Source organism: Melampsora larici-populina (assembly GCF_000204055.1).
Source record: "Melampsora larici-populina 98AG31 unplaced genomic scaffold MELLAscaffold_13, whole genome shotgun sequence".
In the NCBI taxonomy this organism is placed as follows: domain Eukaryota; kingdom Fungi; phylum Basidiomycota; class Pucciniomycetes; order Pucciniales; family Melampsoraceae; genus Melampsora; species Melampsora laricis-populina.
Genome location: NW_006768777.1, coordinates 424,128 through 441,275, shown reverse-complemented (window position 1 = coordinate 441,275; position 17,148 = coordinate 424,128). Strand labels below are relative to the sequence as shown.

General features: G+C 40.8%; 3 protein-coding genes across 3 annotated transcripts; all 3 read right to left on the bottom strand.

Annotated features, from left to right (window-relative positions):
• Nucleotides 1-663: 663 nt before the first annotated feature.
• Nucleotides 664-1,783, bottom strand: MELLADRAFT_74594 (uncharacterized protein; the record flags this gene model as incomplete). Its single annotated transcript, XM_007408586.1, has 5 exons — nucleotides 664-827; nucleotides 947-1,043; nucleotides 1,145-1,239; nucleotides 1,321-1,508; nucleotides 1,595-1,783. 5 exons carry the CDS (start codon nucleotides 1,781-1,783, stop codon nucleotides 821-823), a joined length of 576 nt encoding a protein of 191 aa, XP_007408648.1.
• A 5,267-nt stretch (nucleotides 1,784-7,050) lies between these two features.
• MELLADRAFT_105338 (uncharacterized protein) lies at nucleotides 7,051-9,799 on the bottom strand (the record flags this gene model as incomplete). The annotated part of the gene is made up of 3 exons (XM_007408585.1): nucleotides 7,051-9,169; nucleotides 9,249-9,524; nucleotides 9,792-9,799. 3 exons carry the CDS (start codon nucleotides 9,797-9,799, stop codon nucleotides 7,051-7,053), a joined length of 2,403 nt encoding a protein of 800 aa, XP_007408647.1.
• A 1,243-nt stretch (nucleotides 9,800-11,042) lies between these two features.
• Nucleotides 11,043-14,168, bottom strand: MELLADRAFT_85178 (uncharacterized protein; the record flags this gene model as incomplete). Its single annotated transcript, XM_007408584.1, has 5 exons — nucleotides 11,043-11,099; nucleotides 11,185-11,308; nucleotides 11,409-11,962; nucleotides 12,050-12,723; nucleotides 12,794-14,168. 5 exons carry the CDS (start codon nucleotides 14,166-14,168, stop codon nucleotides 11,043-11,045), a joined length of 2,784 nt encoding a protein of 927 aa, XP_007408646.1.
• Nucleotides 14,169-17,148: the final 2,980 nt, after the last annotated feature.

Genomic DNA, 17,148 nt, shown 5'->3' with positions numbered 1-17,148 from the left:
ATCTAATTCAAATTGAAGTTTTCATTCATTCTTAATGGTAACTAATTATTCAAAATCAGATCTAATCAAATTAAATTCACAATCAGGTGAAAGATGATTAGTCGTCATTCCATCAAAAGTTTATGATTTAGCACTTTGGTTGGAAGATCAGTTGTGTTTAAATTCAATCAACCAATCCACAAAACGAGCTTGTAGGTGGGTAGGAAGATAACAATTTTCTATTTAATTGTGACAAACAACCCACACTGCCCTTTAAAGTCTCGGCTGAATCAAGCAACCAAAAACGTTGAATTTTATCGCAAGTCATCACTCTTCCACAAGTAAAAACCAATCATCTGAATCAATGATATCATTTACGTGATATTAAAGTTATGAATGAATTACTTTTCATCTCTTGATTGATCAACTATGTAGACAATAAATTAAGATTTCCAAGCTCAAGTCTTTTGTCTAAAAAACCAAAAAACAGAACCACAAACAATGTCAAACCCCCATGAGAAAAACAGTGAATTCTTAATCAAACAAAGCCTACTTACAATTTTCATCTCCCTTTTTCTCTCTATCTACAACAAAAACCTCAAAGAGTTAAAAGTCACAAGATTATCCACTTGGTCAAGAAAAGTATCTTTTCTTTTCCTTTGATGAGATCTTCTTCATTCTCTTCTATTTAATTAATCTGATTTCACATAAACAATATACATTTTGACTAAGTATTACTTTCTCAACATAAATAAATTACAAACTCTTTCTCTAAGAAATCATCCAACTAAAAGATCCACATAAACAAAGCAAAACACATTTCAAAGTGAAATGAACGCTTTCAATTACTATTCATATCAAAAAAGTTCAACGTTAGTTAACTTCATCATAAAGCTCTTTGAAGGATATCTGATGATTTTGTTTCAAAGAAAAAAAATCAGAAAACACAAATCTTGAGTCCACTTACAGAGTTCCTTTACATTTTGAAGAACCACATAAACATGGGATCTTAACATCTTCTTTTGGAAAATGATAATCATAAGTGACTTCATCACCAAGTTCAACTACCCACAAAAGAAATCAATCAGCTTTCAAAATTCTCAAATCCTTGACCTGTCTTTATGCAAAGAAAGAAAACAAGTTGGTAGCTTGAATAAAAACTGACTGGTTGCTTTAGCATAAATCACAATTTTCTTTTCACCATTGATCGTAATAATTTTGGCCGTACAATTAGGTGCGCAACAATGATTAATCAATCGACTAAATCCTCCAAAGAAAACCAAACCTGATAAGTAAATCTAATCTGTTCAAAGAAAAAAACAAGGTTGTATAGAAACGTACCCAAGGTTACCTTTCTTAGTTGCATCCACAACTAAATCATCATCAACTCTAAATAAGTAACTAGACCCGATCCCCATTCTTTCATATGCTTTTTCTCTACGATCAGCAACTGCTTGTCTAATTACCTCTCCAACATATTCGATTACCATTTCACCCACTGGTATCATTTCCATTGCATACAAACCCCACTAGAAAGAAACAAAAACAAACAAATCAGTTCAAAGCCTTAAGATAATCTTCAAGGAAAAATATAAAGAAAAAGTTCAATGCATACGTCATGAATGGGAGATCTAGCGAATTTAAGTTGTTTTTTCCTTGTTCTTAATTGATTAAACTTCAACACATCAGCCACCGCATCAGCCGTATTAACCAACGAAACCCCTGTTGCTTTCTTATTTTGTTCCATATTGATTACAAACCTTCTAGAATTGACTCTAGTAGATCTAGAAGCAGCTAAAGCCATTGTATTTTGATGATTTGAGCTTGTGATCGCTCCTACATCTATAATCGCTTTATTTCTTTGAGGTAAATATGATGCTTTCTGAGATGAAGTTATATGATAATATCCTTCAGTTCGTGAAGAACCTGTTGAATGTGGTATTAATGAATTTCCTGGGGGTGTCTTCTCGTCATCGTCATCCTCGGTTTGATCTTGATCAGTAAGTCTAGATACCACTCGTGCCACCGGCATATTACTGCCTACTTTGTTCGGAGAGCCTGATATCTCTGCGGGTGTGGTTGTGGTAGTTGGAGAAGGTGGAAGTGGGCTTTGACCTGCTCTTATCCTTTCCAATACCAACTTCACATAATATAGATCCTCTTCATCTTCTGCCACCCCATGCTCATAAGCGTTTGGCGGTTTGTCTAGCTTCTGATATTTACGTTTCACAGTACGTTTTTGTTTTTTATTGGGTCGAGGATTGAGATCATCTTCATCGTGAGACGGTGGTAAGAGGTGATCCGGTTGTGTAAGGGAAGTTTGAGGAGAACTTTGGGTGACGGTGGGAGCAAAAATCGAGGCATCTTCATGAGGCGAGTGTGAGGATTCGTCCATCACTTTCTCGTGAAGCGGCGACTGCGAGCCAAGCTGCTGGCTTGTCTTCTGGATAGAAGATAATGAAAGCTTTGTACTAGCGTGCTTCAAGATGACCTCAGGAATTTGATGTTTATGAGCGTGCTTGGACCGTTTCCAATCTGACTTAGGCTTGACCTCCTCCTCGTCTTCTTCCTCGCTACTCGTAAATGTTACCGCCTTCTTGAACCGCTTCCGGACCTTCTTTTTGACCACCTTACTCACAGGGATCACAACCTGAGTTGATGCGACACTGTAGGAAGACCGATGTTCGTCGTCGTCGGATATGACCTTCATCGAGTCCACCTCGTCGTCTTGAAGTGGTTCCCGCATATCTGGACCCTGTGCATGTTGATCTGAGGACGCTACAGAAGTAGCATCATCTTCAACTAGCCTGGACAGTAAAGGACGGCTAGCCTCAGATGCGGATTCGTAAGGATATGTAGTAGAGCTCTCGTTCAAGCTTGGAAGTGGATTAGAGGTAGTGGTCGAGATTCTTCGATCGCTAAGCTTAGTAGCGGGTTTCCTTTTAGCAAAAGAAGGCAACTTCATCAAAGATGGTGTTTGATGAGCATCAAGTGAGAATCCGTTTTTCTCATTGCTGGTTGATACTGAGGGAGGTAGAGGGGTAGGAGCAGCAACCGGAGGGGCCCTGTGTAATTGTTTTTCTTGATCTTCTTTCAGATAATCCCAAACCTTGCCAGAGACTATGCGATTCTTGAGGTCTTTGATGAATGTTGCTCGCAATTCAGCTAGAATTATACTGGTTGCCCGTGTGATTAAGTCCTCGTCAGAAAGTGGCTGCGGTGATGATCGTCTCGGAGGTGATTGCCTTGGAGGTGATGGTCTCGAGAAGGTGGGCTTGACCTCTGGGACTGTGACTGATGATAAGCGAGGACGAGGCGGAAGCGCTTGAAGCTTGTTATCATACAAGAATTGATATTCCTCATTTGTGATCGGTTGATGGATTTCACACGGAAGTTTTGTACCCATAAAGAGAGTGTTGTTCACATACTCGAAGGCTTTTTCGGTGAAAGTAGATTCTTCGAAAGTGATATACCACATTTGACCATCGGTCATCACCTGCACAAGACGAATGTAAAGGAGTTCACAAACCACACAGAGCAAGACCAAAGCGCAGAGCGGTATCAGCCAAACGCTTGATTTTTTTAAAAAAAGGCAATGATTTGATACAATCGCATCAGGATGGAGAAGATTGATCGACAAACCCATAAAGAAAGAAATGGAACAAGAGATATCACGTGCAAAATGGGAAGATAAAGGGTTCAGGAATGACAGACCTGAACGGTGCCGAATTCCGAAAGGTATTCCTTGAGTTCTGCGGGGCCCTGTGGAACTCTTGTCCACATATCAATTTTGCTGAGTTCAACACGATTGATGGTCAAGAAAAGAAGTCCGTTGATGGAAAGTCTCTTCAAAATCTCAAGCTTGATCAACTTGTCAACACCAATGAAGTTATTCGGCCAAAGTACGGATAGCTTCGCAAGATCGGAAGGTTCGGATGACCCAACAGGCTGGTCAGCCTTGACCGTCCGGTGAGGCAAGTAGGTAGATGCGTGATAACTCTTCTGGATGTGCGTTTCACTTGACAGTGGAGCGAGTTTGGTGGCGTAACCTTTTCGACTTGCAATCAGAGCTTCCCTTTCAGCCTCCTTGAGCCTTTCAGCCTGAGCGTCTTCGTCCTCACTTTCCGAGTCGTCATAGTCGTCACCCTCTGGTTCTTCCGACCGATCCTTCCGCAATTGCGTGCTACTTGATGCCCCCCGCCGGATGTGTGGATCAGTAGCTCCGGAAGAGGCCGGGACAAAAGAGCCGGGAAACATACTGCTCGCGGCTGGTGATGGAAGCTGAATCCCAGCTTTTTTGGCTGCAGCGATAGCAGCGTTTTGAGCAGCCGCGACAAAGCCAACAGCTATCTTGCCCCGAACGGGCCCAGAGTTAACTTGCCCCTGTTTAATGTAGTGACTGGTCTTGAGAGCCATGGGCATTCGCGAGACTGGAAAGCTTTCTGCTGGCGTGCCGTTGGGATGCGGTTGAGAAGGCAGTGGGGTGTTAGAGATAGGAGTGATGAACTTGAATTTGTCTGATGGGAAGTCGGACTCTGATCCGTGAGGCTCGGTGCGGAGTGGTGCCCCTACGTGATGAGTAGCCAATCTGTGACGCATGGCGGAGGGCATCGTAGGAAGTGGTCCGGTTTCCGGTACTTCTGGTGTTGAAAGGTGCGATTGGTGCTGCCTGGGACCTTGAAGTAGAGATTTCGGGTCCCGAGCAGTGGGATGAACGACCGATGATGTAGACGCTGGTGACGGGTTCAAATGAGAGGTAGACGGGATAGCTGCATAGGCTGGCGTACTGGAGCTTGAGGGTGGAAGAGGAGTAAACTTGGAAACCTCAAAAGGTTTGGCTGAGTGATTTGGTGATCTATTCGTCACCGGCGACTGATAGGATTCGGGCCTTGAGGGAGCAGAGATAGTAGGCGTGGGGTTCCTTCCATTGGGTTCGGGGTGATCAAACACGGCGCTCGTATCAAGTGACTGTTGATGTGATGATTCGGAGTGATTGGAAATCTCAGGAGGAATCAATGACCGGGTCGGAGGTGGTGGATAAAGTTTCAGGAGAGCACGTTCAACCGCTTTGGTACATTTCGATCCAGTACCATCCATCTCGCATTTGATACCCAGATTCGCTTGATTTTTTGGGGGTTTTCTGAACATGGAGGACGATTGAGATGGGCCAGCGGTTAACATGATCCCGATACGTGCGCCATTAGACTTTTTTATAGCCTCGAGTGCGCTTTGATGACCATCCTGAATGCCTCGGCCACCATTTGCGGACGATGTTCTTTTCTTGACAAAAGAGTCTTTTGAGGATCCGTCATACGGGTTACTGACGTCATTTACAAATCTGAGCCAACAGACACCCAATGAACCACCTGTTTGCGGGTCCAGCTTAATTTCGCATTCTGCTACTCGGCCGAATTTTACAAAGTGATTTCGCACTTGCTCTCCAGTTACCAGTGGATTGAGCGCAGTGATCAGGATCGCGCAAGGGGGCGGGGGTGGTGGTGGACCAAAGCTGTTTTTGTCAAACGCGTAAGGTTGCAATTTCTCAACTTGAGAACGAAACGTTTGCCTTCCTTTAGAAGACCTTGATAGACCGGCGATGAGAGAAGATTTGTGAGAGGCCGTGACTGGAGGCACCGAGAGCGGAGATGGATAGGCAAGTTTAAGACGTGGATCTTTCTCAGGTCTTGAGATTATTGTCCCTGGAGGCTTAAAATGACGATATCTGGACAAATTCATGTAATCGAAGCATCAGCCATTGTATCGAAACCTAGCTCGGCCAACACGCCAAAGCGAGTTAGTGAAAGAGTTGAAGCTAAAAGAGAAGAGGATGACAGAATGAATGAAGATATTAACCCACAGAGGGCCTGCACTTTTCTTAACAACGCTGTTGTCCAGAGCAGGGTCATACGTGCAGCGGTAGTTCATTTTTTCCTTTGGCAATGGATCAAGGACAACTGGCGGAAAGACTTCAAGAGACAAAGCTGTAGACACCGACTTCTCTGTGGAAGAAATGGGTATCGGTACAGAAGATAAGTTACCTGAGACCCATAGCGAAGAAAGGGCTGGCAGAATTCGGGAATATAGATATGAGAAATGGAACTTTACTAGAAGTTACATCTTGATGAGATACGTGACTGGGAGAAGCGAAGGGGGGAGAAGGAGAAGCCATCTGTGCAGGGGTAAGATCGAGGTCAGGTAATCGAGGGGTGTTGGTCGAAAGTTGATGATGATTCATGGGCTGAGACGATTTCGAGGTGGAAAGAGTTTGTGGCAATTTGGTAATCTCTCCAATCGATTGGTAACCAGAGAGAGGCTGAGGATAGGAAGGAGAATCCAATCGAGAACCGTTAAGAGGACTAACAAAAGTGGCATTCTGATTTGATGTAGGCGATTCTCCTCCTTGCCCCGGCACACTCGAGGACATGAACTGTTGTTTTGATCAGTAAGTTTTCCAAAGAGACACTTGAGGAGGTTTAGTTCATGAACAGTAATATAAGTGAAGGAATCTGAATTGGAATAAGTTAACGATGGTAATTGACTTCGTAAAGGAAAGAAGCTAATCAGCGACTCACAACCATGGAAAGATCGAAAAATTATTACATATCACTTATGTAACTTAATCTTAAGCCCTGAACACAACTTAACAAAAACCCAAAACCCATAAACCATAAACCACACCACCCTACTTCAACTTCTCATTTTCAATCCAATCACGCACTCTGACTGGTGTCTCTGCTTCACTACTTCACCACTTTCATTCATTTTCGATACATGAACAATAATTCTCACTTTAAGCCCTCGTCATGCAAGGTTTCAAGATTCTTGCTGAGCCCATTCAACTTCACATCATAAAGCGTTAGATTAGGAGTCAATTAATTTTTTTAATAGCGATTCAATCGTTTTCGAAAAAAAAATGTAGCCAAGACTGAGGGACGCGTCGAGGTTTGGGGATGGATCTGTTTTATCCAGAGTATGTATGTACAAGATATGAAGTTTTGTTGAGATTTGAATAGATAGACAAGATTTTTACAAAATCTGGAATCGATGAGCTAATAACGGATTCCTGAAGACTCACAACAAGCGGTCCAGATCCTTATTCCTGACATAAGCCTCCAAGCCACTTATAATCTCACCTCTTAAATCACAATATCTTTTTATGCTAAACGCATTAAGTGATAGTTCGTCTTTAATGCTACCCCATTCTCCGATTATCCCGGTTTGTTTGTTTTTCAGGGTTTTGGTTCGGGTTGTTGCCCCTGGAACTTGATTCAAGTTCAAAAGATTTTTCAATTTGACCAGGATATCAAGATCCAGAGCAGCGAAAGTGCTGAGTAATATTTCACCCAGAGTTAAACCTTTGAATGATTTCAAATCATAAGTTTTTTTTAGATCATCTGGAATCTTTACCCCCAATCGATCAGCATGGTAGGCTAAGTTTGCAATACGTTCTTTGACAAGTTTTGCTATCTTTGAACCTTCCTTGGTCAGGTAAAACCTAGTGTATTCCATAACCCATTCAAAACTCGAGTTGCAATATTCTGTGCCGCCATAACCCAAAACGTCTCCATTCATGGCTTCTATCAATTCAGCAGCCTTGAATTGAATATCATCCATATCAGCGTCATCCTGAAGCCCAGTTTCATGCTGTAAGCGAAGACAGTGATCAAACACAATAAGTACAGGGAGGTCAATCCCCTCCTTCACAGCACCACTATCGATCACCGCGTCCAGAAAAGATGAATAATAACGAGACATCAAACTCAGCGTCACAATGCGCTTGTTATATTCACCACCAAAGATACCAGCAACCTTCTCAATGGTGGTAGGACTACGTTTCTCCAATGCATTCTCTCGATCACGGAATATATTCCAAAGGTTGAGATCTGAATCCCTAAATGATGGGAACTCTTCATCAGGTCTGAGCAATTGAACAAAAGCTTGAGCATATTTTGGTAAACGATCCTTGGTTAAATTCCAATTCCATACAACTCTTTTTTCTTGGAATTGAGTTTGAATAGATTTTATCCTCCTTGTTGCTTCACGAAAATGTCCAAACCTGGTGGCAAATTCAGCCTTTGCTGGCCCCCAACGATCTGCGCTTTTTAGATAATCAGACGAAATCAAGTATTCAAACTCTAAATCACCCAATAAAATTGGCAGATGAAGTGTCTTATCATGAAATTTCAGGCAATACATTAAAAATTCCTTGATGTTCAGCTTGAAGAGCTCTTCTCTTGTCAATCCAGCATTTGTTGTTGATGGAGGAGGACTACTTGAATCCAAAAACTTTGCATAAATTGATGCTATAGTAGTGTCTTTGTCCACAACTTTGTTTCTTCCCTGCTTGGATTTGGTATTTTTCTTACCTTTTTTATTATTGACAGTTTTGCTCCCTTTCTGACCAACTTTTCCATCCATGTCTTTACTAGGATCAACGTTCTTGTGGTTGATTTCTGCAGCTTCTTCACCGGGTGATAATTTATCTGTCGTCTTCTGGAACTCCTGTTTTTTATGGCCAGATTTGATATCCCCTTTGACTAGATTGGACTCCAAAGACTCATTCAAATCCTCTAAAGCTTTAAACGGGTTCTTATTGTTGAAAGATTTACCATGGGTGATCTCTTCCTTAAACTTTCCCTTTTCTGATATGAGTTTCTTATCATTATCACCCGATTTAGCATTAGTTTTTCTGCCGTTATATGAGCTCTTATCATGGGCGTCTGGATTTGTGTTTATATCAATCACATTATTATTGACATTTTCTGGCTCTTCAGCAACCTTTAAGAGTCCTTCAGGATCTCCTATGCGGGCTTTTGAAATCTTGTTCATTCTGTTTGAAGAATCCTTTGTAGATATCTTTGGAAAGTTAAATGACTTGTTGATCATATGATCAGCATTGATACATATGAGCTTCTGTTCCATTGCCTCATCTTTAACATCCTGGTCTGTGACTTCAAGTGCACCATTGTCTTTTTTGAAACTACTGGACACACTTGCCAAGCTTGTGGGCTGATATTGTTCAGAATGAGTTGGCTGATCTTTTTCAGGAGGTTTGAACTGAACAATGCCTTTGAATGTTGGGACTTCTGTTTCTTTTCTATGACGAGGTATTTCAGATGGTTGTAGATGATCAATTTGACCAATCAATGGCTGGTCAATTACAGCCAGCAGACTAGTGCTCTCTCTGTGACTAACAATGTGAGAAGAAAAACTTTTGTCAGATAGAAAAGGCAATTTTTGTATAAACCCTAATGTTCTGGATCACGTACATGTCTTTCTGCGGTTGAAGGCTTTCCTGGATGTTCTGAAGAGCCTCATGAACCTCTTTCTTGTTTGATGGAAATCCCCAATTTAAATAGTAGGAAAATGTTGGAGCTCCTTGTTGGCCTTCTGGAGGATCAGAACCTATAGCAGATATAGGCTGTGATGGAAAAACTCCATCCATGATTCCAGGACTTGTCCACATATTAAAGTCTCTTGATCGTGATTCCTTGCTACCCAAACTTGTCTCTTTCCAAGAGGTCAAACTCCCATGTAGACGGCTGCTAAATAATAGAAAATAAAAAAAGTATAACAGAAGATCAATATTCAAGATGCCAAAAGGGAATCCTACAGTGATTTTCCACATGAAAGATAGTAAAAACAAAGAGCTGATGGTTCTTTCTGGAAGCTGTGATTTATTTCTTGCATGCAAATGTTCAGGAAGCTGATTATGAATGAAATACTATACATGGGATACAAAACATACAACTTGCAAAGCTCAGACAATGTTTTGCAACCAGTCAGGTCTTTCTACCAAAGATGAAACTTACCAGGTCATGGAAATTTTTGACAGCAGCCAGCTATCTGATTAATAATTTCCTAAACATGTCTCACATGCTTATACACCTGCATATATCAAAAGGAACTGTAGATGGAGAGATGGAAAGAGAAACAAGAAGCCATGTGGTAAATCCTCAAATGGACAAGTCAGTACAAGATCCAAGAGACAGTCTTGATGAAATAAGAAACTCACCAGACATGATCTTGGGATGCTTTTTACAATGTTAGAAAAAGAACTCTATTCATCCTACAAGGTTAGAGTTAGTTTGGTGAGAGACAGGGGATATATTACCAATCCCACTTTTATTCATCTGAGGCAAGTAGAATCTTTAGCCTACTGAGGCATGTTCTACCACTATGGTGTACCTGTCCTTTCATAGGACCAGTTAGCCATCTACTGTGGTCAGGAGAGGGACCCATAGGTGGATCCCAATCTTGCAAGTCACCACCTGTGAGGCAAGAACAGGCTCAAGAGGGGTCCTTGCAGCTAAGAGTTACAGTAATGAAGCTAAACACAAAAAGATGAAACCACCCTGGTCCAACATTCCTGGACCTTCCCCCTGGGCTAAACCAAAAAATGGTTGAGACTAGGCTGATTGCCTAGTCACCTCAGCCATAACACTCCCCTTCTCCTATGAAATGTTATGCAATTTATACAGGTGTGTGTATGGTAATGACTCATGCTGTCAATCAAAGTGGCTCACACATTATGGATGGATATCTGACACACACTTTGTTTGATTATTTGTTAATGGATGATCTTATGTAAGAGCAACACCAACAGCATGCATCATCATTGTGAATCAGAGCCAAAAAAAAGAATAAGGTGACCAAAATCAAACTTTAAGTAAGACTCTTGATTTCCTCAACAAAAGAAATCCATTTAAAAATCCCCAAAAAATCAATTGAAACAGACACTGTACTACTACTACTACTACCATATATTACCCAACAATAACAACAACAACAAGCAAGATAGCACACACACACACATCCGAATATCAAGATTAGAAAAACACACACAATAAATTTTAAAATATCAAGCAAAATCAAGTCAAAAAAAATAGAGAAATCAAAAGAAATGATACTGATTATTAAACAAAGAAAAAAAAACCCAAAAAAGATATAGATATATTTATCTTCAAGTCAAACAAATTATCATTCTTACAATTAATTCCGAAAAAAAGAAAACTATTTCTTTGATTCCAAAATTCCAAGATTTCTTAATTCCAAAATCCCTTTTAAAGTTTAATATCTTTAAAATTCAATAACCTATAAAGCTCATGAATCTGTTCAGCCTAATCCAAAAGCAAGCCCCCAAAGAAAGAGAAAAACAGTCAGTCAAATCAAAAACAAAAAGGATTCCAAAAAAAAACCACTTACTTTTTTCTCTAATGTATCTACACTTTCTTTTAAATGAATTCCTAAAACTTTTCGTTTAATTAAATCTTCACCTATACCAGGTTGATTCATTTGTTGATAAGTTTCTGATAATTCAATGAAAATCCTACAAAATTCCCAAAAAAAACCAACAAAACAATTAAATTGATTAAACTTTTCGGGTTATCTTTCACAACCACTAATTGGTTTGAAAGAAGAAAACTTACTTTCGATGAATTTCAAAATCGTTTTCAATTTCATGAATAATTTTAACCAAAACAGTTTGAGGTTCAACCTTTTCTTTCTCATCATCATCTTCCTTTGCATTCGAATGTCTTGTAAGCTTTTCTTTTTCTTTACTCATCAATTGAATAGGTGCACTACTGATCCTAATCGGTCCATTTCCATTTCCAGCTTGTAATTTCCTTTTCCTACATTCTGAACACGTCGAATTATCATGAGATGGAACGTTCTTAAGAATCGCTTCTGCTCTACTCATCTCTTGATCAATTTGAATCGATCCTCCTCCAGTTCCTCCATTCGATTTGGGTTTCATAGTCGTTGGTTTTTTGGTTTTTGAAGTTGTTAAGGGGTTGGGAGCTGAACTGATTCTTGTAGGTAAAGGATTGCTTGGTTTACTTGGTCCAGGTGTAGGTTGTGATGGTTTTGAAACCGGTGGGACTGCTCTTGTTGATGGTTTTGGTTTTGAATGAGCTATAGTTGAAGTTCTCATTGCTTGTTCTTCTGCTACTTCTTTTTTCAATCTTTCAATCTCATCTGCCTAAAACCCATCCACACACCCACAAAAGAAAAGAAATCTCAGTGAATGTGTTCTCATACACCAATAGAGATCATAAAAAGAACTTACCCCAATAAAACTATGACCACTTCTCGGTGTAGAAGAAGCTTGAGACCTCCATGCTTCTATCCCGCTTCGATCATTCAAAAGAGTGATTTCAGAATGAGATCTGGCAGCTGGCATTCTAGATTTCAAAGGTACTTGATGCCGTTTGACTTCTTGTTGAGTTTTCGATAATCCAATAGGTCTCATCATTCCTGATCCCTTGGGTTGAACTTTGCACGATTTCTTATTACTTTGACTGAGTGATAAAGATCTAGCTTCCATGACACTTTCAATCATTGATCTAATCTCTCTAACTTCAGTTGTTAATCCTTCAAGTCCTCTTTTCAATTCGATCACTTCTTCTGACCATTGTCGAACTTCAGTTCTAACATTCCCAACTTCTTGTTTCACATGTTTATGACGAGTTTTAAACGAATTCAACTCTTCTAAGGCTATTGCATGTGATTCAATTGATTGATTAAGTTTACGTGTATAAACTTTTAATTTTTGTACCATTCTTTCGACTGGTACTTCATGATTTCCTGTGGACGAAATCGGTCCTTCTCGCTTCTTTTCGGATCTCTCTTTTCGTAATTGGGATTCTAAATCTTGAATATGATCTGCACAGTATACATGTTCATTTTCTAATCCTACCAATCTACGTGTTAAGAGTGTAAGAGCTTGATCCAGGGTAGCATCTTAATCAAGCAAAGTCTTGAAATCAGTCAAAGTAAAAATCAATCAGATTAGAATTCAAAAGTCCCTCACCTGGTCTAGTAGAATCGGTCGATCCTTTGGCATTAGCTCTTGATCCTTTATGAAATTCAGGTTTGTCTGGACTTCTCAACGCGTCCGTCAGACCAGTAACATCAGGTACCCGAACCGAATTACCAACGATTTTCTTTGCTTCAGCAGTCAATGATCCATCTTGATTGGTAGAGGTATATTGCATGAATCTAGTGTGTTGTTGTGGCTGAAAATAAGAATTAGGTGAAGGTTCAACAACTTGAATTGATGGTTTAGTTTGAGTTGGTCGTGTAGAGTTCTGATTCAGTTTGAAAGGGGGTACTGCTCCATTTGGTGATGGAACCGAGACTGGTTTCTTAGATCGCATGTTCACTGGGGTTGAGGTGAGACCAGCTTGGTGAGGTCGATTTAACTTGGGTTGATCATCTGATCCGAATACTCTTCGAGCGCGACCTGTACCATCTGATGTTAGTGTACCACGTAGTGTATTGGCTTGTTTGTTGTTTTGATCGCGAGATGCAATAGGGGGAACATTTTGATCAGCAAGCACTCCAGTGATTTTTTCTAAATCGCGTCGAAGTTCTTGAGCCATTCCTTCAAATCCACTGAACGGAGTGGGTGATTTATGATTAGGTTGTTTAGGTTTAAATTGTTGACGATTCTGTTCTAATGCTCTAAGTGGTGTTGGAGCCGAAGTTCTTCTGATGGGAGAAAGAGAAAGGGCTGATAGATCACGTGAGAAATCTCGAGCAACTGAAGATAAATCATCATCAAGTTCGTTTGAATCTATCATTGGTGCAGCAGATAATCGACGATGATTTGGTAAGAAACGACCGATTCCAGGTGGTGAGAGTGAAGATAAACCGAGACGAAGAGAAACTGAATCCGTATTATTAGTTTCTTCATCGAGACTTTCAGTGATTTGAGTTTCGTCTTCTTCTTCTTCTATGATATCTTCTTCCTCTTCTTCCAGATCTTCTTCTTGTCCATCTTCTTCCTCCATTTCTTCATCTTCATCTTCTGTACCAAAGTCATCCATAATATGAGTTGAATATTTAGTTTGATGATGAGTAGGTTGTTGTTGTTGTTGATGATGATTACGTTCGAATTCAGCCAAATCTTGATCTAATGAAGATTCATGACTCGATGGTAAAGTAAGTTCATGAGAAGTTGAATTCATGATACTAACTTGAGCCAATGGATGTGGTCCACGTGGTAATGGATGAGGTGTTTGAATTAGAGTTGATTTCTGTTTGTTGTTGTTTGTAGTTAATTGTTGTGCTGGATAACCAAATGGTTTGAGCGAAGTAAGAGGTGGTCTACCTAGATGAAGTGCACTAGAAGAGCCCCCGGGAGTAGGTGTTTGTGGATAAGGGGAAGCGAAAGGTGAATTCATCTTTGATGTGGTTCTGGTGATTAATTAAGTTAAATGAAACTTGACCCCCTTTGTTAGAATGATCTACTGATTTGGTATTTTGAGTAGAATGTCGATCAACAAATCAGGTTGATTGAGATGAATTGGAATGAAGAGTGGGAATATAAAATGAGAATGAGAATGAGAAGAACAAGAAATCGAAAAAGAAAAAGAAATTGAAGAATGAAAGTTGAGCTGGGGACTGCACTCTGATGAGGTCTTGACTTATGTAACCATGTGTAATTCTAACGCGTCTCACTCTCAACAAGATCAAAACAAACAACTCAATCACGTGATCAATCATCCTATCCCCAACTTCAAAACTCAACTTCAGCTTCTTCTCAAAACTTCATCTCACTCAGCTTCACTTCATCGTCAAACTCTCCATCATTCGATTCCCTATCATTTCCATCGGATCGGCATCGGAGATCTCAGCTATCAATCCCGTGAACATCACACTAGTATCGCTTGATGTTTTGGACACACATACATTCATCAAGTGGGTCCCTATCGGTCGAAATCGCTTGATGAGAAGCTCAGGACTTTTGCAAAAATTAAGTACACTTTCTTCCTGTCAGTGCTTTAGAATTTTGCATTCACTAGAATCCATCATAATCTTTTTGCTTGAAAAACATAAAGCTCTTCAAAAATCCAATTGGTATTAAGACTTCAAGTTCTTCAGCTTTAGAAACCAAATTCTGAATGAATCCTGGAAAAACTTAAATCTGGATCCATAGCAATAAATGGTACAATCTTGATGAGAAGGTGCATTTATTGGCCAGTGCTCAGTAGCTGGGCGCATCCTTTTTCAAACAGGCGCGCCCTTTGCCTCCAAAAAAGTAGAAAAAAAGGAAAATATCTTCTACACCATCAGAGGCCAGTATTACAGTGCCAGAAGATGAATAGTTGCCAATGAAAGAATTCTAGCCATCAATTGCAAGGTAGATCACAAGAGATATCATGATCAAAGTCAGCCTGAGCCCCGGAACCGACGCCCGAGGGTGACCCGAGCCCCGAGCCATCGGGGTGCGGCTTCGGGCAGGATTTTTGGGACCCCAATACATCAGGGGCGCCTTAGAGCATCCACAGCCGTGCCGTAAATTCATATGGTACGGAGCGCCGCACGGATTGTGTAGGCAAGTGTTTGAGGCATAAATTTCAAACGATGCACAGCCGTGGTGTTGTACAGTACGGCTTGTAGCATATTTTGTGAAGTGAGTTATGGGTTAGTTGATCATCGAGGGAGATATTCTGCAGGGAGTGCGGTCGTGGAAGCAGGAGTTATGGGAGAAGTGAGGTACAGATGAATTTAGGGAGCGAGCCAAAATAGAACATATTTGGCCTATTTTGGCTTGCACGGAGGGAATTCCCTGAGCTACGTGAAAATTTAGGGCATTGGCTGTGGATGATTTTGCCCTAAATTTCCGTACGACATGGTTTACGCCACACGGCTGTGGATGCTCTTAGGGTTCAGGGGCGGGTGCATAGTTCTCAAACCCCCAATCTTATCCGTGGGGACCCCCGGCTTCCCGTGGGCTTCAGACATTTGAGATAGGGGTTGGGGGGCTTCTGAGAGCTGGGTTTTGACTGGTTTGGGGTAGGGGTCTGGCGCGGGGGGGCTTATTGGGTATTGGTTTGGGGGGCGGGTAGGTAGGCCATTACCCGTGTTTCTTGGGTTGGGGCTCGGGCTGAGATCAAAGGAAAGTCGACTGCAGCTCTATATGCATGAAACTTTTACAGCAACTTGATTACATCTTTTGGACAAGACTCTGTCTGTCAAGTGACAAGAGCTCAGAGTGAGGTAGACTGTTGAACCAATATTTCAATACCATGATGAAGCCTAATCACACTCCTCAGAGTCCTCCTCAGGCATTTCTGATGGAGATGGGTGGCTGGAATGACAAAGCTGGGGACTGACTATGGGGCCCTCCCCTATACATCTTGAAGCTTTGAGGCACTACCAGGCGCAACTTTTTTGCACTTATTGTGCCATGCCCACAACATGACTATGAGTGTACACTAAGACAATGACCCAGTCCCAGAGCTTTGTGGCCAGCCACAGGGACTTTGGTCAGCCCCAGAAATTCCAGAGGTCTCACAAAAGGTAGGCAGGGCCAATGTTATGAGCCTACTTCTATAAGGCTTCATCAGATATTCTTATACTGTACTTATATCTCTATAGAAGTCTGGAGAAGAGGGACATGAGTTCCTCATGTAGCAATCTAACTATTGAACCAGAGGACCCTTCACACTCATCTCTTGCATCTCTACACCTAGTGAGTTCTATCATATTGCTATGTCTGACTTGAGATTCAAGAAAAATAACATCAAGAAGAAAGAATTCAAGTCAAATGAAAAGGAAGTCAGATTAATAAATTCAAGAAGAAGAAAGAAAGCAAAAGAACTATCAAAAGCTTCAAGCCGTATTTATAAAAGAAACATTGTAGAATTTTAAAACCAACAAGTGAAGACAATTCAAGTTAAAAAGATGAAATCAGAAGATTCTCAAACCTTAACACTCAGTAGCTTGTTATTACAGAACTTTAATTTCAACTGTGAATTCAGATCTCAAACTTTAAAACACAATCTTTCAAGCAGCCAAGATGCCGGACTTCAAAATACCCAACAGTCCACCACCTGGACAGGAGACTGAATTCAAAGGATTGATGGAAAATCAGATCAAATGAAAGAAGTATTGAAAAAGTTAGATAGGTTGAATGCAAGGCGAGATGAGGAAACTTGATTGAGAGAAGAAGCTGAAAGAGGATTAAGGGAGTTGAGAGTTAGCCTTGGGCAAGGGCCAAGAGGTGGAATGAATCTACAAACTATGAAACAATCCACAATACCACCAATGACCTGTAATACATACCTTGCCTCACCTCTTACCCAGATTTGTTGCATTAAGCCACACAAAGATTGCCACTCCTGATATGTTTGATGGAACAAAAGGACCAAAAGCAGA